The sequence below is a fragment of the Podarcis raffonei genome, chromosome 1 (genome assembly GCF_027172205.1).
Source record: "Podarcis raffonei isolate rPodRaf1 chromosome 1, rPodRaf1.pri, whole genome shotgun sequence".
Taxonomy (NCBI): Eukaryota; Metazoa; Chordata; class Lepidosauria; order Squamata; family Lacertidae; genus Podarcis; species Podarcis raffonei.
The window spans coordinates 5,818,933-5,844,844 of NC_070602.1; the positions used below are offsets into that span (position 1 = coordinate 5,818,933).

The 25,912-nt window shown below is 44.0% G+C and overlaps 2 protein-coding genes across 5 annotated transcripts in view; one reads left to right on the forward strand and one right to left on the reverse strand.

The window, feature by feature from the left end:
- WDHD1 (WD repeat and HMG-box DNA binding protein 1) overlaps positions 1–6,694 on the reverse strand; it is a 34,925-nt gene extending 28,231 nt beyond the window's left edge. The window contains exons 1-4 of one of the 2 annotated variants that reach the window (XM_053389800.1): positions 6,554–6,694; positions 3,965–4,074; positions 2,210–2,295; positions 280–391 (exon numbers count right to left, since the gene is read on the reverse strand). In XM_053389800.1, coding sequence (XP_053245775.1) covers positions 280–391; positions 2,210–2,286 — 189 coding nt within the window. In that variant the 5' untranslated portion in view covers positions 2,287–2,295; positions 3,965–4,074; positions 6,554–6,694. Of the gene's footprint in view, positions 1–279; positions 392–2,209; positions 2,296–3,964; positions 4,096–6,553 lie in introns of both variants that reach the window. The other variant, XM_053389703.1, reaches the window with a different exon arrangement.
- Positions 6,695–7,598: 904 nt separating this feature from the next.
- Positions 7,599–23,982, forward strand: SOCS4 (suppressor of cytokine signaling 4). Of its 3 annotated transcripts, none has more exons than XM_053390667.1 (2): positions 7,599–7,785; positions 22,112–23,982. In XM_053390667.1, the coding sequence occupies exon 2, from the start codon at positions 22,223–22,225 to the stop codon at positions 23,531–23,533; it is 1,311 nt and encodes a 436-aa protein (XP_053246642.1). In that variant the 5' UTR covers positions 7,599–7,785; positions 22,112–22,222; the 3' UTR covers positions 23,534–23,982. The 3 variants fall into 3 exon arrangements, with proteins under 3 accessions (XP_053246642.1, XP_053246733.1, XP_053246816.1); XM_053390758.1 differs by having other exon boundaries at positions 7,599–7,774; XM_053390841.1 differs by lacking the exon at positions 7,599–7,785 and adding an exon at positions 11,075–11,093.
- The last annotated feature ends 1,930 nt before the right edge of the window (positions 23,983–25,912 follow it).

The following is a 25,912-nucleotide window of genomic DNA, read 5'->3' on the forward strand; positions in this document are numbered from 1 at the left end:
TTTTGTGCCTAGTCATAATTCTCACTTGGCACAGATAATCAAGTCAGTGACTATATTCAATCCTAACATAATAGACTGCATAGCAGAAGCAACAGGTTGCTCAAATGTTGCTGACTTCCAATCAGAATAAAGCACAGCTGTGAAAATGACCTCACTGTAGGTATTGCCTAACGCACAAGGCCTATTTGATGACACTACTTTTACAAAGGAGCCCTGCACACATACTGGAAGAACCAGAATATCTCCAAGTTCCCGCTGTATAGTTCATAACTGCAGTACCTTGAGAGCAAACGAGTAGGCCTTTTCTCCCACGTTAATTGACTTGGGGTCATTGTCATCCAGGCTTTCCCAAATCCTGACATCTCCATCACTGCCACATGTTACAATACAGCTATTCAAAGAAACAAGATCAATCTTACACAAAGATGTACGAAACTGTATCAAAATTCTTCATAGTTTTCATTAAAGTAAAGCAGTGACGGAAGTTGCTTTGCAAACGCTCATTCCTCAGAAACAATATACAGTGGTACCTTGGAAGTCGAACAGAATCTGTTCTGGAAGTCCGTTTGACTTCCAAAATGTTCAGAAACCAAGGCGCAGCTTCCAATTGGAAGCTCCTGCAGCCAATCGGAAGCTGTGGAAGTCACATCAGGACGTTTGGGTTCCAAAGAACGCTCACAAACCAGAGCACTCACGTCCAGGTTTGCGGCGTTTGGGAGCCAAAACATTCGACTTGCAAGGCGTTTGGGATCCAAAGTATGACTGTAAATTGATCACAAGAACAAGGTGCTAGCTTTGGTGTCAACAGTCACTATGGATGACACTATAAAAAGATGAGGTGCCCTACTAAATTTCAGGTGACTACTTCACATCTCAACCTTATAGATTATGGTGATAAAACAAGGCATAAGGAAAGAGGCAATCTCTTGAATACATGCAAAAAAACCCCCACAAACTTGGGCAGCGAGACCATACAATTAAACCACATGACTTCCCCCAAAGAATCCTGGGAAACCCTCACAGAACTACAATTCCCAACAAACTGCAGTCCCCGGGATTCTTTAGCTGAAGTCATGTGGTTTAAACGAATGGTGCATAGTAGGCAAATTGCTTCCTCCCTCATGAATTTAACTATCAGTGGTTACTTGCCGCAATGGCTATGTGCTGCCTCCATAGTCTGAGGCAGTATGCTTCTAAATAACAGCTGCTGGAAACGACAAAGGGGAAACTGCTGTTGTGCTTGCGGATTTCGTACAGTCATCTGGTCAGCCACTCTGAGAACAGGATGCTGAACTAAACGAGCTATCATCCAGGAGGGCAGTTCTTATAAATTAGGCACCAATGGTATCCATTTTTGCAGAGTTCAAACTGCATCACTCTGAAAAAGGACAGCACCCTGGCTAAGTTCATCTGTTTTGGCCACCAGGCCATGACAGTTTGTCCTCATGCCTCTGTTGCTTTTCACTACTGTGCCACCTGGCAGAAAAGATGAATGTAGAATCTGCTTGCACTGAGATGATGCAAATCCATCTGTGCATGACTGTACTATTGCTAGTTGTCAATGGAGTATTCAGTTCCACACAATGCTGGAGTTCCCTTGTAATTCGGCAGCAGTCATTCAGATGGGAGAGGCAATAAAGGCACAGCATCACTTTGACCCATAGCATAAACAAAAATCTTTGGGTCTTAAGAATTATGAAGTCATTTATTTGTTCTTCACATGAAACAAACACTGTGGGAAGCCAATAACAATCACTTCCTGCCATCTATGCCAGGAATGGGGGACCTATGATCCTTCAGATGTTGCAGGACTCCAAACCCCACCAGCCTTAGCCAGCATTGCCAATGGCTAGTGATGTTCTAGATTCAGGTAGGTAGCCATGTTGGTCTGATGCAGTAGAAATATATATAAAAATAAAAACATTGTCTAGTAGCATGCACATGAAAGCTCATACCAAGAACAAACTTATTTGGTCTCTAAGGTGCTACTAGACAATGTGTTTATATATTTATATATATATATATATATATATATATATATATATATATATATATATATATGGCTAGTGATGTTGTGAGTCATCCAGAGGGCGACAGGTTACCCATCCCTAACATATACTCTGTGTGTGTGTACATTAATCACATGATGCAACTGGGTTGCAAAATTAGTGCAACTTTTAACACACACCCAGGGCCCTCAGTCACTTACCTCCCAATGTCATCAAAGCAAACATCTGTGTGACCTTCTGTGTGGCCGTATCTCATTGGCTTTTGTGACAAAGGCATATTCTTTATCTAGGTTAAAAAGTTAAAAAGGGCTTCAAGCAAAACAATTACAAGTGATTAACAGGTTTTTGAGTTCAAAAATCACCAAATGTACAATTACGTTCAAACTATTTTTATTTTTTAATATAACATCATTAACCTGCATGAAATTTTACAGTGTAACACAGCCAAAAGATTACCTGTAGAAGCTTACTACCTACCGTATTTTTCGCTCGATAACACGCACCTGACCATAACACGCACATAGTTTTTAGAGGAGGAAAACAAGAAAAAAAAATTCTGAAACAGTGGATGTATCATTTTTGTGCTTCATGCTGCGGCCACAGACATGTGATTTGATGGTGAGTTTGGGGTAGCCCAATGCAAAGATCCTGAGGATCCATGTGGATCCATGCTTTGTAACCACGTTTTTGCACCATTGCAGCCCCAGGCAACAGTGGGTGCGTGATTTTTTTGGTGCAGGCTGTAGCCATGGACATGCTATGTGATCTGATGGTGAATTTGGGGTGACCCAATGCAAAGATCCTGAGGATCCATGTGGATCCATGCTTTGTAACCACGTTTTTGCACCATTGCAGCCCCAGGCAACAGTGGGTGCGTGATTTTTTTGGTGCAGGCTGTAGCCATGGACATGCTATGTGATCTGATGGTGAATTTGGGGTGACCCAATGCAAAGATCCTGAGGATCCATGTGGATCCGTGCTTTGTAACCATGTTTTTGCACCATTGCAGCCCTGTTTTTGCATCAGATCATTGCTATGTGATCTGATGGTGAATTTGGGGTGACTCAATGCAAAGATCCTGAGGATCCATGTGGATCCGTGATTGGAACCACGTTTTAAGTAGGGAGGGAAGGAAAAACATAGAAGCGACAAGGAGAGGGGTGTGCAGAGAAGCAGCTGGCTAAGAATGCAGGAGAGGGGTTTTACCGGAGGGAGGAAAGGAAGGCAAAAGTCCCCCCCCCCACACAAGCCAACCAGCTCTCTCTCTCCCCCCCCCCAACCTGCATGTTGCCTTCGAGTCCCAGACGCACGGAGAGGAATTAGAAGGACGCTCTGCTGCTTTCCACTCTGCTTGCCTGGAGGGGAGGGGTTTTCTCTGCTCTTTGTTCCGTTTGAGCAAACACAGTAAGGAAACAGAAGCGGGTGGGCAGTAAGACCCTGAGGCAGAGCTTCCTCCTTTCAAGGCTTCCCTTCTCCGGACGATTTGATATTTGCCTGATTTTTGCCTTCACTCGCGCTTGTCAGCTCCAGGGACCACACATTCGCTCAATAACACGCACAGACATTTCCCCTTACTTTTTAGGAGAAAAAATCTGCGTGTAATAGAGGGAAAAATACGGTAATTTTAGGCTGGGTGTGTGTGAATGGGGAAGTGGAGAGGCAATAGCAGTAGGTAAATGTAAAGGTAAAGGGACCCCTGACCATTAGGCCCAGTCGCGGACGACTCTAGGGTTGTGGCGCTCATCTCGGTAACATATACAGTAATGCCTACAGACTGCAATGTCATTATAAAGAATCTCAGTTACTATACTATGGACAACTGTATTAGTCCTTTTTCACCATTTTGCCACAGACACAATTCTTTAGGATAGGAAAAAGTCAATAACTTATTCTGTATGTTATGAAGGCTTGGCTATTATTAGACTCCTTTCCTTTCTTTGTCTTGTTATGCTTACGTTTTCTTCCGTCAGCAGCCCCTCGACGAAATCTCCAAATGGGCGGTTTTCTAATCGGTGCCAGTGATTTGAGGTAGAGGTAAAAGCAGTGCAATTCCAGATTCAGTGACCTGCAGTGAAAGCGTATAGTCCTATAAATGCAAAAACCACAGTGGGATCCGGACCTCCTGGACCTGGAAGGTTTCGACAAATTCTGTTGCAGCATTCGAGGAACTTCAGTAATAGTTGCTAGGTAGATAGAAGAAATTAGATTTATTGAGAATAAGTTTAATTATGAAAATGTGTATTGGCAATAAGTAATATGAATTTGAAATATGGAATAGACGGGAAGTTGGGTCTTTAGTGTTAAGACCAATAGATGTTTTATTGTTTGCCAAGAAAATTATGTGTCTATGGTTATTTTTGTAATTTGTGTGTAATTTTGTATTTGTGTTTCTTTGTGTGTGTTTTTGTTGTTGTATAAATAAAGATTAAATAAAAAAATAAAAAAATAAAAAACCACAGTGGGACATACATGCAAGGTGATAAATCATCATCATCATCATCACAACATTAGGGCTTCTTTCACAAAGAAGACAAGAAAGCAATGACATGGGTAGTGCAAATACTTTGGATTACACTGCTTAGAAGCACACCTTTTGCAAAGGTATCAGCCATACAGGTGACTTGTCACTCAAGGAGTTGCCAGACTCCTGCTTACTCTCTCTTAGGAGGGCACCAAATTCCCAGGATCCCAGCTTGGCTGCCACTTAATCCGAAAGAACTTGCACCCAATGCTGCATCATAATGTTTTGTTTGAAAAAGGGGGGGGTAATGGCCTTGCATACCTTATTTCCCCACAAAGTTTGCTACTTGGAGAGGTGAAGAATGGAGAGAGAGAGAGAGAAAGGAAGTCAGAGCGACAGCAGTCATCTCTTCTCTTCTCCCCCCCACCCCCTTTTTCTGCTGGAGCACAAAAAAAGGGAAAAGGAGCAGCGGGGAGACACCAAGAAATAGGGGTGGGGTGGCAGCCCACTTCTAGGCAGGCAAGAAAGAAAAATAGCAGCACACATGTCAACAGCAGAAGTTCAGAAATAGAGGGGGAAGAGGGGCAACTGGGGGTAGCTGCTCTTCTCATTATCTGTAAGCCGCCTTGAGTCCCTGTCTGGGGAAAAGGTGGGGTAAAAACAAAATAATAATAATGATAGCAGGTCCTTGTTTTGGGGGGGGGGTTGCTTGCCCCTCACCATAATAAATAATAATACAGTATTAATAATAATAGCAGGTCCTTGTTTTGGGGGGGGGGTTGCTTGCCCCTCACCATAATAATAATAGCAGGTCCTTGTATGGGGGGGTCACTTGCCCCTCAACAAAATAATAATAATAATAATAATAATAATAATAATATCAGGTCCTTGTTTGGGGGGGTCGCTTGCCCCTCTCTGCAAAATAAATAATAATAATAATAATATCAGGTCCTTGTTTGGGGGGGTCGTTTGCCCCTCTCCACAAATAATAATAATAATAATAATAAGTCCTTATTCAGGGGGTTGCTTGCCCCTCTCCACAAATAAAAATAAAAAATCAGGTCCTTGGTTGGTGGGGTCGCTTGCCCCTCTCCACAGATGATAATAATAATAATAATAGGTCCTTGTTCAGGGGGTCGCTTGCCCCTCACCACAAAATAAAACAATAATAATAGTAATAGTAGTAGGTCCTTGTTGGGGGGAGTCGCTTGCCCCTCAACAAATTAATAATAATAATAATAATCATAATCATAATCATAATCATAATAATAGCAGGTCCTTGGTTGGTGGGGTCGCTTGCCCCTCTCCACAGATGATAATAATAATAATAATAATAATAATAATAATAATAGGTCCTTGTTCAGGGGGTCGCTTGCCCCTCACCACAAAATAAAACAATAATAATAGTAATAGTAGTAGGTCCTTGTTGGGGGGGGTCGCTTGCCCCTTAATAATAATAATAATAATAATAGCAGGTCCTTGTTCAGGGGGTCGCTTGCCCCTCTCCACAGATAACAATAATAATAATAGGTCCTTGTTCAGGGGGTCGCTTGCCCCTCTCCACAGATAATAATAATAATAATAATAATAGGTCCTTGTTCAGGGGGTCGCTTGCCCCTCTCCACAGATAATAATAATAATAATAATAATAGGTCCTTGTTCAGGGGGTCGCTTGCCCCTCTCCACAGATAATAATAATAATAATAATAATAGGTCCTTGTTCAGGGGGTCGCTTGCCCCTCTCCACAGATAATAATAATAATAATAGGTCCTTGTTCAGGGGGTCGCTTGCCCCTCTCCACAGATAATAATAATAATAATAATAATAATAATAATAATAATAATAATAATAGGTCCTTGTTCAGGGGGTCGCTTGCCCCTCACCCCCGACCCCCTCGTGGCGCCGCCTCTGGGGGCAGCCTGAGGTAACAAATCCCCCCCCCCCTTTGCGAAGGGGCGCTTCTTCCTCCCCTTTTTCTTCCTCCTCGGCTTCTCTTTTGGGGGGGCTGAGGAGAGAGAAACAGGGCCGAGGCAGGCGTCCCCCCCCAAACACAGCCCGGCCCCCCACAGCCCCCCTCCTCACCGCGACACGGAGGCCCCGGCCTCTCCTCCTCCTCCTCCTCCTGGCCTTTCTCCTTCTTCCCGCGCTCTGGGCCGGAGGCGGAGCCGGCGTGGGGCGTCAGAGTCCCGGCCTCCCTCTCCTCTCCGCCTCCCGCTCCTCCTCCTTCCCTCCGAGACCATGATGCGGGGCGGAGGAGGCGCCTGAGGTGACCGGGCCGCCTGGCACCCAGCGAGGGAGGAGGAGAAGAAGAGGAGGCGGAGGCGGCGGCGGGGGAGAAGCGCCTCTGCGCGGCCGGGGGACGGACGAGGAGGGCGGGCAGCAGCTGGCCGGGCCTCTCGGCTGCTCCTCTTCCCTTCTCCTCTCCACCCTGTGGCGTTAAAAGGACATCTCTGTGTGGAGCTTTATGGGATATACACTTTCCTCTTTTTCAGCACTTTCTGCCTCACGGCTTCCTCTCTCCCCGCCCCCTCCCCATTAATCTCTTTATTTCGGAGCTCCCCCCCTCTTCTATTTATTTATTTTTTAATTCCCCCCCCCTGAGTTTATTTCTCATTTCTTCTCGCCTTTCCTTCCTCAAATAACCTCTTCTCCATTGGCATTTTTGTCAAATAACCCCCATTGGGAAAGGGGGGCTCCTTCCTTCTTTTCTTCCTAGGGGAGTAAGTTTTAGGACGGCGCCCCCCCCCAAAAAGTGCCTCCCTATTTACTTCCCGTGTATAAGACTTACTATATTTCCCCCCCCAAATTTTTTTAAGTTTAAAAACGGGGGGTCGTCGTCTACACGGTTGCAATTCATTATTTCTTAATTTGGGGGCTCCAATTCGTTATTTCTTAATTTGGGGCTCCAAAAAAGGGGTGGTCTTATGCATGGGGGGGCGTCTTATACATGGAAAAATACAGGAATTAAAATTCCCCTGCGCTCAGTTCTGCCCACCTTCCCTTTTCCGCTGTCCTTCCCCCTTTCCCAATGCTTTTCCTCTCTCAACCTTCCCTATTCCCTTTTCCTTCCTCCTCTTTCCTTTTAAACTCTCCATCTTTGACCCCCCCTCCATCCTTCCTCCCTCCCCACCTCCTGCCCAGCCCACCTCCCCCCCCCCCAGTTCCAGCTGTGCAGTTAATCCAGTCTGGCTTTGTGTCTGATGGGGAGCGGATGTGCCTGTCCTTGCTGGGGTGAAGCCCCTCTTGGACCCCTTCTTTTGGGTGCGAGACCTCCGCCCCCCCACCAACAACATGTCCCTTCTGGTAAGCAGCAGGTAAGCATGCTCAGTGGGGTGGGGGCAGCATCCCCTTCATTATGGAAATTGCTTTTTTAAAATTATTATTAACTGCTAAAGGCTTTCAGATTGCCATCAGTTCACGTCTTCGCAGCATGTTTCTTAACATTCTGGGAAATTTAATTAAGTGCAATATTCTTCCTTAACATCAGTACTTTTTTTCTGGGGGGGCGCAGGGGTGCGCATACCCCTAAACATTTTGTGAATCTAAGTTTGGCCTCATTGAGGAGCAGTATTTCAATATGAGTAGGAAAATGAGAGTATCCCGAAACATTTTTTTTAATGAAAAAAAGCACTGCTTAACATTATGGGGAAAGTGTATCTGGGGGGGGTTATTGGAACTGGAGTTGGGGGTCTGTTACTTGCATTGGCTGGGTATCTTTCAGGTGGGAAGAGGATAGGCTGTATTCTGACAAAATCTGTCTCGCTGATGGTTTCATAACTGCCGTCGCAGAAATGTAACTTCTTTTTTAGAAAACAGCTAGAGGCAAAACTTTTTAATGAGTCTGTGCCTTTAAGGTTGGAATTGGTGCTCGGTAATAAATTTTGATTCAAGAAGTTCCCAGTTTTAACCCGCTCTAGGGATTAAAAAGTGGACGGGCAAATAAATATTTAGGATCCTTGACTGCATTGCTGAAGGTTTTTCTGGACAGCATCTACTAGTGAGTAACCAAGCATTTGACAGTGTTATGGGTCACTTCAGTATCTTATATCCACCCACGGCATAAAGTGATACTCAGCTGACATGCTGTCCTTATTTCAAAGGATTTCCCTTTATTCTGGAGTATTCCCATCTCAAAACCAAGCACTGCACTTATTTTTAAAAACTTTGATATGCCCACCACACTTTTCAAAAGTTAAAAAGCGAGGCTTTCTTCTCTTTCAAATGACATTTCCAAGTGTAGCTGCTTCTCGCTCTACTTCATACATAGCACACATTTTATATCTCATGTCTTGAAACATGCATGGAAATGCCACTTAAGAATGACTAAAATTCAGGTCTGATTCACTGCCACCTTCTATTCTGGAAATATTCCGGAAGCGATTCGTTCAAAGCCAAACCTAGGTCTTAAGATGTGTGTCCTTTATTATAATGATAATTATAATAATAGATAATGATGATTATAATACTATAGCAGCGACACTAGTTGTGTGTGTCTTATGGAGAAACCACAAGGAACTAAAATGCTTGTTCTTGCCTTTTAATGGTAGGTTGGTAGCTATTGAGATCTAGGCTGACAAAATACATGAAATAGCTCTGGATTGTTTGTTTGGCCTTGCTTACAATACATGTGTGAATATTTCTGGTCTCATATTGACACGTGTGCGGGTACTATTATTATTGTTACTATTATTAATGTATATGCTAACCATCTGACTGGGTTCCAGCAAATTAAAACAGAATACCACATCAAACATTAAAAACTTCCCCGAACAGTACTGCCTTCAGATGTCTTCTAAAAATCAGATAGTTGTTTATTTCCTTGACATCTGACGGGAGGGTGCGACTACCAAGAAGGCCCTCTGCCTCACCAGATGTTTCAGGATATGGCAGTATACTTTGTACACAAATAGGTGGCTTCTTCTTTTTCTTGAAATACAACTATTAGACTGTCCTTAGCTAGAATATAATTTTTACAATTGAGATGACATTTAAAAATAAGCAACTAAATATCCACTTTGTTGTATTTAAGGAAACATTTTGAATAGAATTGGTGTTTTCATTTTACTCTTTTATTTTTGGAGTGTTAACAGGACTTCTTTTTAAAAAATGGAATTATGATAAATACCTATTGAGGATCTCAATTCTGGTTGAATTGCTGCTCCATAATTAAGCTAAATATATTTCTGTGTAGGGGGAGAAACTAATTGTGGATATTTAAATGGGAGCTGCACAAGAGTAATATTTTTTCTTCAGTTTCCATTCATTTGAATGAGCTGTGCAAAGGAGAACCCAAGGCATTCTGTCCCCATTCATGCCTGGAGATGACAATGGATTGAATAAACTGAGGCTTAACCCAGATAAGATAGAGAGGCAGTAGGTGGATGGTTTGTCTGCCAAGTTGAGTGGGTGGTTTTTGTTTTTATTTTTATTATATATTTTGTGGTTTTATCTTGTGGTTTTATCTTGTGAACCACCTGAGATCTGTGGGTATAGGGCAGTATAGAAGAAGAAGAGGAAGAAGAAGAAGCCGCCTATTTTGGATGGGGTTGCACTCTCGCTAAAACATGGGTAGGCAAACTAAGGCCTGGGGGCTGGATCTGGCCCAGTCGCCTTCTAAACCCGGCCCACAAACAGTCCGGGAATCAGCGTGTTTTTACATGAGTAGAATGTGTGCTTTTATTTAAAATGCATCTCTGGGTTATTTGTGGGTCATAGGAATTCATTCACTCCCCCCCCCAAAAAAATATAGTCTGCCCTCCCACAAGGTCTGAGGGACAGTGGACCGGCCCCCTGCTGAAAAAGTTTGCTGACCCCTGCCCTAAGTGATCCAATTTGCAGTTTGGAGGTACAGTGGTACCTTGGGTTAAGAACTTAATTCGTTCTGGAGGTCTGTTCTTAACCTGAAGCACCACTGTAGCTAATGGGGCCTCCCGCTGCTGCCACCGCGCCGATGCGCGATTTCTGTTTTCATCCTGAAGCAAAGTTCTTAACCCGATGTACTGTTTCTGGGTTAGCGGAGTCTGTAACCTGAAGCGTCTGTAACCCGAGGTACCACTGTACTCAGCATCCAATAATGTCACTAGACTAGAAGCACAGGTGTCCTCAGGGGCTGAAAATGTCCTGCCTTTTATCGACTTCTGGTGAGAAATCGGCTACAATCTTACTTGGACAGAGATAGCTTGGCCACGGTACGGTCATCCATGCTCTGATAACCTCCCCTTAGATTATTGTGTTGTGTATGTAGCTGCCTTTGAAAACAATTATCTTGTTAGTCCAAAATGGGGCAGTGAGGTTGTTGACCAGGACTGGGCAACTGAAACATATTATCCTAGTACGTTATCAGCTATTCTGGCTTCTTCTTCATTTCCAGGCAGTTTTGGGCCAGGTTACCTGTAGGATTGCATCCTCCCACATATATCCAGACCTTGAGTCCATGATCTCTGAGTACTATCACCAGGTGTGATCCAACTAGTAGTGATAAGGCCTTCTCAGTAATATCACCCTGGTTGTGGAATGCTCTCCCCAGAGAGCCTCACCTGACCCCTGTTATGTATTTTTTTCTGATGCCAGATGAATACATTTTTATCCTTCCAGGATTCTGAAGGAGGTTTTGGCTTTTAAGGTACCAATTTTATTGATTTTTCTCTGGCATTATGTGTTTTATAAGGGATTTGTACCAAGAAAGAAAAGAAAGGAAGGAAGGAATAAAAAAATAAGAGATTTGTACTTTGTATTGCTGAATTTTAGTAGTATTTATGTATTACACCTGAAAGTGAGGTTCTTCAGTTCACCACCCAGAGAAATGCCATAAATAAATAAGTAATATTGATTAACGTATGGAAGGATGCAGTTTGAATTTTCTGCCTCTGGCACCAAAACAAAGGTCTAGCACAGTTTAGTACACTTCACACTTCTTATACCTTACGTGCTGATGACTGAGAATCATTTGCCAAAAACAGCAACTGATAAAACAAAGTTTTTGCATGAATAATTTCCCCACTTCATGGCACTATCTCACTATCACAGTGTGATGCAGCAGCAAAAAAAGCTAATGCTATTCCTGGCTACATCTACAGAAATATAGCGTCCAGATCAAGGGAAGTAAGAGTCCCACTCTATTCTGCCTTAGTCATAACACACTTGGAATACTGTGTCCAATTCTGGGCACCACAATTTTAAGAAGGATGTTGACAAGCAGGAGGGTGTGTGGAGGAGGGCGACCAAGATGATCAGAGGTCTGGAAATGAAGCCTTATGAGGAGTTCTTGAAGGAGCTGGGTATGTTTAGCCTGAAAAAGAGGAGACAGAGAGGAGATAGGAGAGCCATCTTCAAATATCTTAAGGGCTGCCCCATGGAAGAGGGAGCATGCTTGTTTTCTCCTGCTCTGGAGGGTAGGACTCGAACCCATGGCTTCAAGTTGCAAGAAAGGAGATTCCGACTAAACATTCAGAAAAACTTTCTGACAGTAAGAGCTGTTCAGCAGTCGGAACAGACTCCCCCTGGAGGTGGTGTACTCTCCTTCCTTGGAGATTTCTAAGCATCTGTCATGGATGCTTTAGCTGAGATTCTTGCATTGCAGGGGGTTGGACTAGATGACCCTCAAGGTCCCATCTAACTCTTAAGATTCTATGATTCTCACAACTCATGTGACCAGGCACACAAATAATGGTACCTAATGCCTCTTTACTGAAACAATGGGTTGGATTTTGCTGGTCTTGCATTCTGGGAGTACTCAAATAGGGCTTGCTTTAACCAGACATATAAAGGATTGCACTGTGAGTCTCCAAATGACAAAAAATACAACACTGCACAGTCCCCTCTTAAGTCTGCTGAAGAGCTGGCAGCCTGTTTTCTCAGCACTTTGTAGTTCAAGCCCAATATATTTACTACATTTTGAGTGCATGTTAACATCTGCAGAATTGGGGCTACTATAAGTACAATTGTAGTTAGTTGTGCTTCAATGAGTACCTGCATTAAAATACAACCAATCTTTGAAACAATATTTTATACATACTGTTTTTAAAGAGAAAATGTCTTCGGCACACAGGTTACAAAATACCTGAACTGAAAAGAGAATTTCCTCTTGCCATTTCTGCAGCTGAATCTAGCTTTTAATTTCACTACTAGGCCAACAACAGTAATCACTCCCGGGCAGAAATCTTTTTAAAAACAAAACAAATTTGCAAGCGGTTTTCACGACATATTTGCTAATAGCGTATGGTAACTTTCGTAGAATGTGTGTCCTTGATATGCTTTATAGTCTAAATGGTGCTCTAGTAGGTTTTATTCTGATGCCTATTTTGATTTAAGCTGAGAGAGCCATCTCTTGAGTGGTAAGAGGGAGGAACGAATTGCCCTTAAGAACAGAAGAGTGCTGATGGGCTTCAGCTTTTGGTATTTGTCTGGTTTCTTACCAACAGCACAACCTTAACCATGTCTACTCAAATGTAAATCCTGTTGAAGTGTAGGGACGCAGTGGCGCTGTGGTCTAAACTATGGGTTGGCAAACTAAGGCCCGGGGGCCGGATCCGGCTCAATCGCCTTCTAAATCCAGCGTCTGGAAATCAGCGTGTTTTTACATGAGTAGAATGTGTGCTTTTATTTAAAATGCATCTCTGGGTTATTTGTGGGGCGTAGGAATTCATTTCCCCCCCCCAAAAAAAATATAGTCCACCACCACCCCCACAAGGTCTGAGGGACAGTGGACCGGCCCCTTGCTGAAAAAGTTTGCTGACCCCCGACTGAGCCTCTTGGGTTTGCCAACCGTTGCTGTGTCCTAGCTTCTGCCAACCTAGCAGTTGGATTCAACCCTAAGCAAATGGAACTAAGATTGCAGTTTAAATTACACTGGGATAGCAAATACTATTTGTTTGCAGCCTGCATGTATGCGGTTATAACATATTCATTGCTCCTATGGATTTATTACTGGAGATAGAATTTCTCTCTTTAGGGAAATGCAGGCTTATGGATTCCCTGGTCTTTATCAGCCACTTGGAGGTTATCCATACTTCCACTTGCCCAGTGCCTAGAAAGCATGGGTCCAGGCAGTTTTCCACATGTCCCATACTTTCTAGGCAAGGGTCATAAAACCATAGAATTGTAGAGTTGGAAGGGACCCCAAGGATCATCTAGTCCTGCCCCCCACTGTGCAGGAATCTCAGTGGTTTTGCCCTTGCCCTTCCACTTTCCCATGGAAAACCCGCACTTTGGCAATAAATCAGAGCAAACGTCAGCCTGGAGAGAACCCAATTGACATTTGCTCTGATTCAGCAGTAAATATTGGATTTTCCCAGGGGAAAGCAGTGGTGCAAGGGCAAGTCTGGATATGATCTTAGTCTCAGAAGAAGAGTGTTATTCTGGGCCTCTTATATCTGTCCACACATGATGCAGGGTCCAAAGTAACTGGTTTCAGACTTCTCCAATCTTCTGCTGTCCGTCCTGTTGTTGTGAAGATCAGTCAAATTTCTCCTAGGTGCTCCTGTAGGAGAAAATCTAGTCCAGGGGTGTCCAAACATTTTTCAAAGAGGGCCAGATTTGATGAAGTGAACATGCATGAGGGCCGACCAAAGTTGCTGACCTTTTTTTTTTAGGATTTTAGCCCAAAGTTGTTGACCTTTTTTTTTAGAACCACAAAGAGGACTTTGGACATGCCTGATCTAGTCACTTGCCTGTATGAGAGAAGTGAAAAGGAACAATGTTGGGTTCCGTGCTCTCCCTGAGATAAGAGTCCATTGCAATTGCAACCAACAAAAGAGACAGTCCTGTGTCAAAGAACAACGAATCAAACTCCTCCGCAGTGTTTTTCATGCTCTGATTACTTCCCTGTGGCGGAATCATATGGTCCAAAAGGAAGCCTTTATTTTATTGTCTTTGTGTGGGAGCTAGCAGCGTGCTTTGTCAAAGGCAGAATGCTTTTAAAAGGCTTTCAGTGTGTGGCCACTAACAAGTAAATTGTACATGGAAGACGTGAGCACCCTTTCTGCTGAGACCTGTGTCACATCCGCTCTGTTTCTTAGTGAAAATAAAGCCTACAAAGCAGATGCTCGTACTGTGGCTTATCAAATGGCCCGTTCCATCAGTGTTGCCCTCTGGGTGAAAATATACTTAATATCTACGTGGTCTATTGTTCTTATCTGTGTTGCTGGCATTAGTGAACATAAAGCTATATGCATTTATTTGGTTCAGATATCCTTGGGTTATGAAGATGTCGTTGAAGCCTGATTTGTGGGGGGTTGGGATGGAGACTTAGGGGAAGGAGAACAAGTTAAAGCATGATATTAAGCAAGCCTGTACAGCTGGCATGAATCCCAATTTATGTGAGTGTTCCTCCTCTAAACCAAGGATGATTGGGAATTTTCTGTTGTCTTGCTGTGTTGTTAAAATGGAAATGTCCTTACATTAAGTTACTGAGGTTACGCTGGCCATCTTGTACATTTAGAATTTTGTATTTGCATAAGACCTTGTTCTGGTTTTTTGGACCTGCTTTTTGTGTTAATGTACTATTAGGTTCCTCTAGCCTTAAAAATGGTGCTGGCTAAGCATAACGTTTAATAAATAGCCCCTTTCTCTTGCTCATTTGAAGAGGAGGAGACAATGTCTGAGAAGTCAGTGGTATCTGCCCTCGGGGAATAGGACACAGACATTGGGTGTCTCTCAGTAGCAATATTGTGAGGGTAAATATAATGAAGGGAATAGATTAATTAAATGGAGAGAAGACCCGAGAGCTGCTTTTTTCAGTCATCTCAGTCCATTTAATAAGAAGAGGTGGAGAGCTGAGCTGGGAGAAATAGAAATGTAAGCAAGATGTAAAATGGTTGCTCCAAAAGTCCGGTGGAAAGCCCTGCTTCTGTGCGTACAGATGAGCTCCTTCCTCTTTATCTTCAGCTGGGCAGGGGAAATATGCTTTGAGTTATAAACATAGAGAAGAATGTGTGTGCGCGCTTAGATTTCTCCAAAGGTTATGGCATGTGTAAGATAATATTTCTCTGCAGAAGAATGTTTATTGTTAAGAAAGAGGGTTTATTGCTTTTGATTTATAGTCCAACATATCCCAAGGTGATAAACATTATGTTTGTTTAAATAAATCTTTATCAGCAGTGGAAGGGACACTGTTATTCATACCATTTACAGATGAGGCACCAGATTTGTGTCTTGGGCTACAGTGTGAACACTAGGGAGTAAGCCCCACTGAGCACAGTGGGACTTACATCAGAATAAGCCTACATAGGATCCTTAGTCCAGGCAACCCCAACCTTCAGCCCTCCAGATGTTTTGGACTACAATTCCCATCATCCCAGACCACTGGTCCTGTTAGCTAGGGATCATGGGAGTTGTAGGCCAAAACATCTGGAGGACCGCAGGTTGAGGATGCCTGGTTAGTCTATCATCAGAGATCAACAAGGAAAACATTTCTCCGTTGAGGTTTTTCTACCCTTGACCTCTCAGTGGCTTTTGATATGACATAAAAGAAAAGATTAACGGGTTGTTGTTTTTTAAGTGCCCTGGTTTTCTTCCAAAAATGGCATTCAAGTCTTGAAATAACCATAAGCACCATAGCATAAAATACTGTATTATAATTAACAGCAGATTCAAGCAGTTTAAAACCAAGAGATCAAAGTCTCAAAGACGGAACCTCAAATAGTTAACAAACAAAAGCACTCAAGCTAGCAGAAAAAAACCACTGGTCACCATTAGAACAGTGTTACCAAAGGCTCACATATACAAAGACAGGCTTTGCCTGATGCCTAAAAGATAATAAGGACAGCTCCAGGTGAACATCCATCTAGAGGGAATTCTATAATCAAAGCATTCTATCTCCAATTGTGGCATTTCCATTTCTGGGGGCCAGCTGCTTAACTTCAGACTATGGGGTTGCCTGAAGAAGGCCTCCAGTCACTATCTCATTTGTCCAGGAGAAGAAAGCCCTTAAAGTACCTTGTTCCCAGGCCATGTAAATTTGTGGCTATGTATTAGCAAAACTAGACCTTTGGCAACACATCAAATAGGAGAGGACAACTTTTGAGTAAACATGCATAGAAATCACTTGAAATTTCAGAAGAAGCTTGGTGTAGAACACATTATGTTAATTGTGACTTCTTTTGGACCTCCTGCTGGAGTCAGTAGGAATAAGCAGGGCAGCTTTATGCTGGTTCTAATGCTCTCCAGGCAGTTGAGGATTTACTCCTTTGTGGACACTTGTGAGCTGTTCTGTAAAGTTTCATAGCCCTCTTTCTGTCTGTATAATATCTGTATAAAATCACCGAGTGAAATCATTTGGTGTGCAGATAATGCCTGACTCCATTTTTCCTTTAGAACAGACCCAAAGGCAGCAGCTTCAGCTGCAAACAAGCTTGGGGCGACCATAATTAGATGGATATACAAAATGCTGCCAATGCCAGCTAGTAGTCCCTTTTCTCCAGGGGTCAGTTTCCACTTGATGAATAATAGTCTTTCTCTTTTGGTGAACCAAGTTCACGGTCTTGCTGTGCTCCAGCATCTACTGCAGGTGTGGAGAAACCTTTGGACCCTGTAGATGATCTCCGGCGGGCTAGGGACAAAGGTGAGAGTTGTTTCCTAGTTCTGCTGGATCTCTCAGCGGCGTTTGATACCATCGACCATAACATCCTTCTGGACCGTCTTGAGGGGCTGGGAGCTGGGGGCACTGTCATACAGTGGTTTCGCTCCTTCCTCCTGGGCCGTGTTCAGAAAGTGGTGGTGGAGGATGAGTGTTCAGACCCCTGGGCTCTCAATTGTGGGGTGCCTCAGGGTTCTGTCCTCTCCCCCATGCTTTTCAACATTTACATGCAGCCACTGGGAGAGATCATCAGGAGGTTTGGGCTGGGTGTTCATCAGTATGCGGATGATACCCAGCTCTACCTCTCTTTTAAATCAGAACCAGTGAAGGCGGTGAAGGTCCTGTGTGAGTGTCTGGAAGCAGTTGGAGGATGGATGGCGGCTAACAGATTGAGGTTGAATCCTGACAAGACAGAAGTACTATTTTTGGGGGACAGGAGGCGGGCAGGTGTGGAGGATTCGCTGGTCCTGAATGGGGTAACTGTGCCCCTGAAGGACCAGGTGCGCAGCCTGGGAGTCATTTTGGACTCACAGCTGTCCATGGAGGCACAGGTTAAATCTCTATCCAGGGCAGCTGTTTACCAGCTCCATCTGGTACGTAGGCTGAGACCCTATCTGCCTGCAGACTGTCTCGCCAGAGTGGTACATGCTCTGGTTATCTCCCGCTTGGACTACTGCAATGCGCTCTACGTGGGGCTACCTTTGAAGGTGACCCGGAAACTACAACTAATCCAGAATGCGGCAGCTAGACTGGTGACTGGGAGTGGCCGCCGAGACCATATAACACCGGTCTTGAAAGACCTACATTGGCTCCCAGTACGTTTCCGAGCACAATTCAAAGTGTTGGTGCTGACCTTTAAAGCCCTAAACGGCCTCGGTCCAGTATATCTGAAGGAGCGTCTCCTCCCCCATCGTTCTGCCCGGACACTGAGGTCCAGCTCCGAGGGCCTTCTGGCGGTTCCCTCACTGCGAGAGGCCAAGTTACAGGGAACCAGGCAGAGGGCCTTTTCGGTAGTGGCGCCCGCCCTGTGGAACGCCCTCCCATCAGATGTCAAAGCGATAAACATCTACCTGACATTCAGAAGACATCTGAAGGCAGCCCTGTTCAGGGAAGTTTTTAATATGTGACATTTTAGTGTATTTTTCATCTTTGTTGGAAGCCGCCCAGAGTGGCTGGGGAAACCCAGCCAGATGGGCGGGGTACAAATAATAAATTATTATTATTGTTGTTGTTGTTGTTATTATTATATAGATGTTGTTGAACTACAACTCCCATCATCTCTGGCCATTGGCCAGGTTTGCTAGTGCTGATGTGAACTGTAGTTCAGCAACAGCTGGGGGGGCCAAAGGTTCCCCACTCCTGGTCTGCCATTAGAAGCAGAGCTGAAACCAAGCGGTGGCTAAGGGCAGGTTCCACCAACTGGTCATTTGGATGGCAGTCTCACTGTATCTCTCATCCATTCTTCTTCAGTAACTTCCAGGCTAGACTCTCTGATGCACTCTGAGAGGTGCAGAGTAGCCCCCATCCACCCACCCACCAAAAGTATTTGGAAACATGAGTTGGTGTGCAATACAGAGGCCTGGCTTTTTGTGAAGGCCAGTCACCAAAATTGTGTGACATTGCACCTGTTCTAAACTACACTGGCTTCTTGTTGGTTTTGAGACCTCACACAAAGTCCTGGTTTTGACCCTTAAAACCCCTCGGAGCCTGTTTTCCACTTGAGACCTGTGGAAGAAGCTGTCCTCTAACACAGGGCTGTGGCCTTTTCAATTGTAGGCCCTCCAGGGAATCTAAGCGTTGTAAAAAGCTAGAAGGTAAAGGACCCCTGGATGGTTAAGTCCAGTCAAAGGCGACTATGGAGTTGCGGTGCTCATCTCGCTGTTCAGGCCGAGGGAGCTGGCGTTTGTCCGCAGACAGCTTTCCAGGTCATGTGGCCAGCAGGACTAAACTGCTTCTGGCACAACGGGACGCTGTGATGAGTGCCAGAGTTCACAGAAACACTGTTTATCTTCCCACCACAGCGGTACCCATTTATTTACTTGCACTGGTGTGCTTTCGAACTGCTAGGTTAGCAGGAGCTGGGACAGAGCAACGGGAGCTCACACCATCACAGCCATCCACTCCCCTAAGCATAGTGCTACCATCTTTTAAGAGAGGTTAAAACGTATTGTAGTTTTGATACAGTACTTTGTTTTATTTGTGTGTAAACCACATTGAGTTAACATATTTGCCTTAAAGGTAGCTTGTATGTGGCTTAATAATAAATAATATTAAAATACTTATTTTAAAATGCCTCAGAGGTTCAAGTACCCTTGCTCCACATTATAAATGTATTATGTTCCATTTTGCATGTTTCTTATTCCCTGGGGCCAGCAATGTGTTTAGATAAACATTAAACTGTAGGGGAGGCAAACAAAGGCATGTGTTGTGCATGAGTTGAATCTTGAAGGCGGCTTAATTTTGGTAGTGTCATTTCCCCCCTCTTGCAATCCCTTAAAAAAAAAGCAATCCATCATGGTCTTTCAAAATTGCTTTCATGAAAGGAACTGGATTTTATATAATCCTCTTCAATATGTAAAGCCCTAGATACTTCAAGTGCCTTGGGGGTGTCCTTTAAAAAGAAAAAGAGAAAACCCTTCATCTTGAAAAGCAAGTGACAAGAGTACCAAGAGATACTTATGTATTTTTAATTAATTTCTGTCTTGAGTGTGACCTGAAAGTGTCAGTATAGAATAACATCTCTTAACATCACACTTATGTGAACTAATATTGAACAAGCATAACGTGAATCTTTTGAGCATGTAATATTTCTTGGCCTACTTTGCCTCTCTTCTGGGGGTTTTGCTCTTGAATGACTCACTGGCATGAATATATATATAGCATTTGTCTAAAAAGGACAGGCAAAGCAAAATCCTCTCCAACAGCTTTCAGCTACCTGGTGCCCTCCAGATGTTTTTGACCACAATTCCCATTACCACCAGCCACTATGAAGAGGGCGGACATCTGGGGGGAAAGCGTTTGGCAACCCCACCCGCCATTGAACCCAATGTGTTTTGACTTTATGTCATTTTGGCCCGTGTAAGTTGCAGGTTTACTGTACAGTGGTACCTCAGGTTAAGTACTTAATTCGTTCCGGAGGTCCATACTTAACCTGAAACTGTTCTTAACCTGAAGCACCACTTTAGCTAATGGGGCCTCCTGCTGCCGCTGCGCTGTCTGTTCTCATCCTGAAGCAAAGTTCTTACCTGAAGCACTATTTCTGGGTTAGCGGAATCTGTAACCTGAAGCGTATGTAACCTGAAGCATATGTAACCTGAGGTACCACTGTACAGCACTTGTCCCAACAGCGTGGTGGTTGTCCTGGAAGTATGCCCACTTCCAGCGATGACGTTAAGCCCTCCCTGCAGTTTATCTCTCATAACATGATCACGGAGGAAGTCCTTGAGAGCTAATTAAGTTAGAATTGTGCTTCAGGTGATATAGAGGTCCATCAGCCACAGTTCCATTTGTCTGGAAGCACTGGAAGTCACATGTATTTACCATGGCCTTTTGCACTTGAGTTGTACATTTTTATGACCCTTTGTTACTCTATTATTTGTAGTTGTTTCCCCAGCTGTTGTTAGACTACAACTCCCACCATCCCTAGCTAGCAGGACCAGCGATCAGGGATGATGAGAGTTGTAGTCCAGTAACAGCTGGGGACCCAAGTTTGAGAAACGCAGATTTAAAATAATAAAGAATTTGGAACTCTGGTAGTCTGTTCTTTTTTTAATTAAAAAAAACCCAAACATTAAGCAAGTAGCTATGGGTATTCCAGTGTGTAGCTGGCACAAATGCTAATATTTATAGCTCCACAGGTAAAAAGGATCTTGCATGAATATGGTGTCCATGTGAGCTAATCGCCTTGATCTGAATATCAGTGGAATAAGCTAGCAAGATATAACTTGGAGTTTAGCTTTGATTTGCATTTCCACCCACAAACGTTTCAAAATATCAAATAAAATACGATTGTCCTGATTCTGTGGCAGATATAGATTATCTGATTCAACCTCTCCCTCCAATTAATTAGTAACGCTTTCCTAAGTGGATATCTGCCAGCCAAGGCTTGATTCTTGGAAACAGGTTAACCCCTTAATTCCCAAACCACACCACATACAGGATTTTTAAAGCAGTAGAATGTCTCCATACAATGTCTGCCACATTGAGCTCCTGAAGGAATTATGGGATAACAAAAGAGGAAGAATATACGGTATTTAGTGCTTGTCTCAGTATGAACTTAACGGATTAAGTGCAATTCTAATCACTCCACAGAAACCAGTGTAGTCCTTTCCTTTCCAATAGAGCTTCTGTTGTGCTGCTGGGCACACAAGCACTGTGGCCAGGCCCTTTATGTCAATATGCTCATCAAAACCTCCCCTAGGAACATGCAGCAGTGTTCACTATCCTTGCTCCTTGTTTTCAGCTCTACTGCTTTTCCTGGAAGTAGTTTGCAGCTTTACTGCTTTTCCTGGGAAAGGACAAGCCACCAGATATTCCTAGGGAGGGTGCAGAAAGGCTGTGAACAGCCGGGCTCTGACGCTTTGTGTCTGGGTGATGGAAGCCTGCGTGTATGCTTGGGTTTATCACACATGTACTCATAACGTAAAGGGACGCGGGTGGCGCTGTGGGTTAAACCACAGAGACTAGGGCTTGCCGATCAGAAGGTCGGCGGTTCGAATCCCTGCGACAGGGTGAGCTCCCGTTGTTCGGTCCCTGCTCCTGCCAACCCAACAGTTCGAAAGTACGTCAAAGTGCAAGTAGATAAATAGGTACCGCTCCAGCGGGAAGGTAAATGGCGTTTCCGTGTGCTGCTCTGGTTCGCCAGAAGCGGCTTAGTCATGCTGGCCACATGACCCGGAAGCTGTACACCGGCTCCCTCGGCCAATAAAGCGAGATGAGCACCGCAACCCCAGATGAGCACCGCAACCCCAGAGTCGTCTGCGACTAGATCTAATGGTCAGGGGTCCATTTTCCCTTTACCTTTTTACTCATAACGTAAGCTAAGTCTGTCTTTTTTGTTTTCGTAGGTACATCCGAACAGCACCTGATGGAAGCTTTCTGAGATAGAAACTGGCTCCAGAGGATTTGGCAACGGTAGCCTTGGAACTTTTGTGAATCTGGTTGCAATTTGTGGGGAAATGGCAGAAAATAAAGAAAGGAGTCCTAAAAATCCAGATGTGAGGCCTAAAACCAGCCGGAGTAGAAGCGCAGACAGAAAGGACGGCTACGTGTGGAGCGGAAAGAAGCTTTCCTGGTCAAAAAGGAGCGAAGGCAATTCTGACGCTGAAACGGCCAGCACCTCAGGGAAATCCATGTTTAGTTTAAGGAACCAGGAGAGGAAACACAGCTGTTCCTCTACTGAGCTGGACCTGGAGCGTTCCTGCGGCCACAGGCTCCTAGGCCGCTCCCTTAAGCAGAAGCTGCAGGATGCTGTGGGCCAGTGCTTTCCCATAAAGAACTGCAGCAGTCGACATTCTTCAGTGCTTCCATCCAAGAGAAAGATCCATATCAGCGAGCTCATGCTGGACAAGTGTCCTTTCCCGCCACGATCCGAACTAGCCTTCCGGTGGCATTTAATCAAACGGCACACTGCCCCCGTAAGACAGGCGTCCGAAAGTTGGTTAAGTATGGAGTCGTCACAAGGTGAAGGGAGGAACGGGGAACTCAGGGGCGTTGAGAGTGCCGAAGGAGGAGAGTCAGCGGTTTTGCAGGCATGCAGCATTCCTGACGTTGCAGCCTGCAGGTGCGACCCTCAAGGTGACTCTGCCGCAGGCAAGCAGCTAAGGAACAGCAGAGAGGAGAGTGACATGGACTCCGACGATGAGGTGGTGACGCTATGCACTAGCTCCAGGAAGAGAAACAAGCCACGCTGGGAAACGGATGATGAGCTGTTGCAGCTGGAAACCCCTCCTAAATATCACACCCAGATAGATTATGTTCATTGTCTTGTCCCTGACCTCCTTCAGATCAATAATAATCCCTGCTACTGGGGAGTGATGGATAAATACGCGGCAGAAGCACTTTTAGATGGGAAGCCAGAAGGGACTTTTTTGCTGCGAGACTCTGCCCAGGAAGATTACTTGTTCTCGGTCAGTTTTAGGCGTTACAGCCGGTCCCTTCATGCCAGAATCGAGCAGTGGAATCACAACTTCAGCTTCGATGCCCACGACCCATGCGTCTTCCATTCTCCCGACATCACTGGACTCCTGGAACATTACAAAGACCCAAACTCTTGCATGTTCTTTGAGCCGCTTCTCTCGACTCCCTTAAACAGGACTTTCCCCTTTTCCCTTCAACATATATGCAGGACAGTTATTTGCAACAACACAACTTACGATGGCATAGACGCCCTTCCTGTTCCGCCCTCTGTGAAGTTGTATCTGAAAGAATATCACTATAAGTCCAAAGTTAGAGTCCTCAGGATTGATGTACCAGACCAGCAACTCTAGAAGACTTTCGGAGAGACCTTTGGGAGTCTCTGTCCTTTTCCCTCTAAATAATTGTTTCCCCCTGAAAAAAATTATTTATAGTCTCAACTGAACTCTGCCTGAGCCTTATGGTCCAAATAGATTTTTATTCTGCAGCTCCAACAGGCAGATTTTTTTTGGGTGAAGACACAAAATCTGTGCTTTTATTGGTAATAATATTCTATAGGGTTTTATGGAATTTCAAGTAGATTTTTTTAAGTTTTCACGCAAGCCTAACCTTTTAGATTGAAGCGAAGTCAAAATGAATTTTGACTTGCCTTTTATATACTGTGATTTATATGCAGTACAGGCATGTTTGAAACACTGTATGCAATGTCTACTCAAGAGTGACTAATTTGTATTTTATACCTTTCTTTGAAAATTAGTACATGGTCCTCTCTATAAAAAGTAAAATTAATGTCTATTTATGATGCTGCTGCTGCTGCTGCTGTATGGTTTCTTAATCTTGGTCATAACAAAAATACATTATCTGTCTTTTGAGTCCATGTGACCATAATCTGGTATAGGGCACAACATAATTTGGTCTTCTGATCATTTTTTACTTGTTTTAAAACTATGTACTGAGCTTAGATTGCCTCGTTTGGAAATATCTACCAAGAACCCAGAACGATAATGCACCATATTAAGCGATGCCAGTGTAAAAAGTTAGTAAATATTTTACAAGGAATTAAATAATGGGCAGGGCATCCGATTGGGTGCAGACCTCACAAGCTATTAACTATATGTGCTAAAACAAATATGATTAAAATGTGCTGAAGGGGGCACATTTAAGTTCACCAAACCCACTCCTTACTCCTCCCTCCTCACCCATTCCTTTTGCCTTCCTTTCTTCCCAAATAAGACAACACCGGGATAGCTCAGTAGGTAGAACAGGAGGTGCTTAACCTCAGGGTCGCAGGTTTGAGCCCCACGTTGGTCAAAAGATTCAGGCATTGCAGGGGGCTGGACTAGTTGACCCTCGTGGTTCCTTCCAACTCTTCAGTTCTAAGAGAGAGAGATGTGGACCTCCTGCCTCTCTCTCACACACAACTCAGTCTTGCGTTGCGTTGCCATGTTTCAAAAAGTGAAAATCCGGACACAAAAGTTGCTAAGCTTTTTTTGGCACAGTTGTTGAGCTTTTTTCTTGGTTTTTGAACTATTTTTAAGGACATTCGCCAAAAAAATCAACACTTCCAACATGGGTTGCCATACTTCTGGGTTTCCCAACATTTTCGGAAATTACACCCGGACGCAATTCACGGATATGTCTGGGGAAACCAGGGCATATGGCAGCCCTAGTCTTGCTTAGATTAGCGCTCTCTCGTCATTTTTCCACCCCCAAATCTTCCCAAGTCTAACCACTGTAGTTTTACATGGTTAAAACTACAGTAACCTTTCTCCAAAAGCGTGGACAGTACCTGGTTGGACAGATGTATTATATCTGCATTCTTCAGGCCTGTTGCATAGTTAATACAGGAGAGTATTTTCACTGCAGACATTGGGGGTTCTCTGTGAGCAGAGACAAGCAGGTAGCCTGAAGACCGAAGTTTATAGGAAAACACATCCTCTTTCAGGCATGCGTCTCTCAAAGTATAAATTGAACTAGATACGCGCTTTGTCCTCCCATCTCAAGGACAGCACTGTGTCCCCTCAGGACTAAGAAGTAGATTATTAGGTTTTTTCCTCACTTGCTATTTTAAAATAGCTTTCGAACTCCAGAGGTCTCCCTGGAGAGTCAAGAGGGCATTGGGTCCTCGTACAGCAAGTGCCAGACACTCACTTAGAAATTTATGAATAGGTCTTGGTGAATTCTCTATTCTCGAGGCACACTTTTTAGCATTGCTTCCCTGTCGATTAGTTCCTTCTATTTCAGTCATAAAACTTCCTAGTTTTCAGGTTTAATAATATCAGTGGGAAGGGCCTTCCCCACCTTTTTTAAAACAAACCCCAGGCAGTGGTGTAGCTTTCTCTTCTTCCTCCCACCCTTCATGTACCTTCCTCCCTCGGGATTAATATTTTTGAATTAATCTTGTTTCATTTAAAAAGAAGGAATCCCAATTTTCACTTTTAAAAGTTCTCAAGTCGACCTGTATCTGTCCCTGTAGTTGCTCCCTTTCGCTTTTATTTCATCTGCATTCTGATACTTTTCCTCCTCTCCTAACTGCTTTGTATTTACATTTGCTTCTGCCTTGTAGGTCTGTGAGTAGGGGAGGGCTAACCCCCACCCCACCCCATTTCATTGCCGTACAAAAGGAGAAACACTCTGTTTCACAAGGCTTTTAAGTGTGGAATCCAATAAAGCTAGCATCTCCTAGAGGCGATGTAAGAACCACATCTCAGACTATGTGCAGGGGTCAGCAA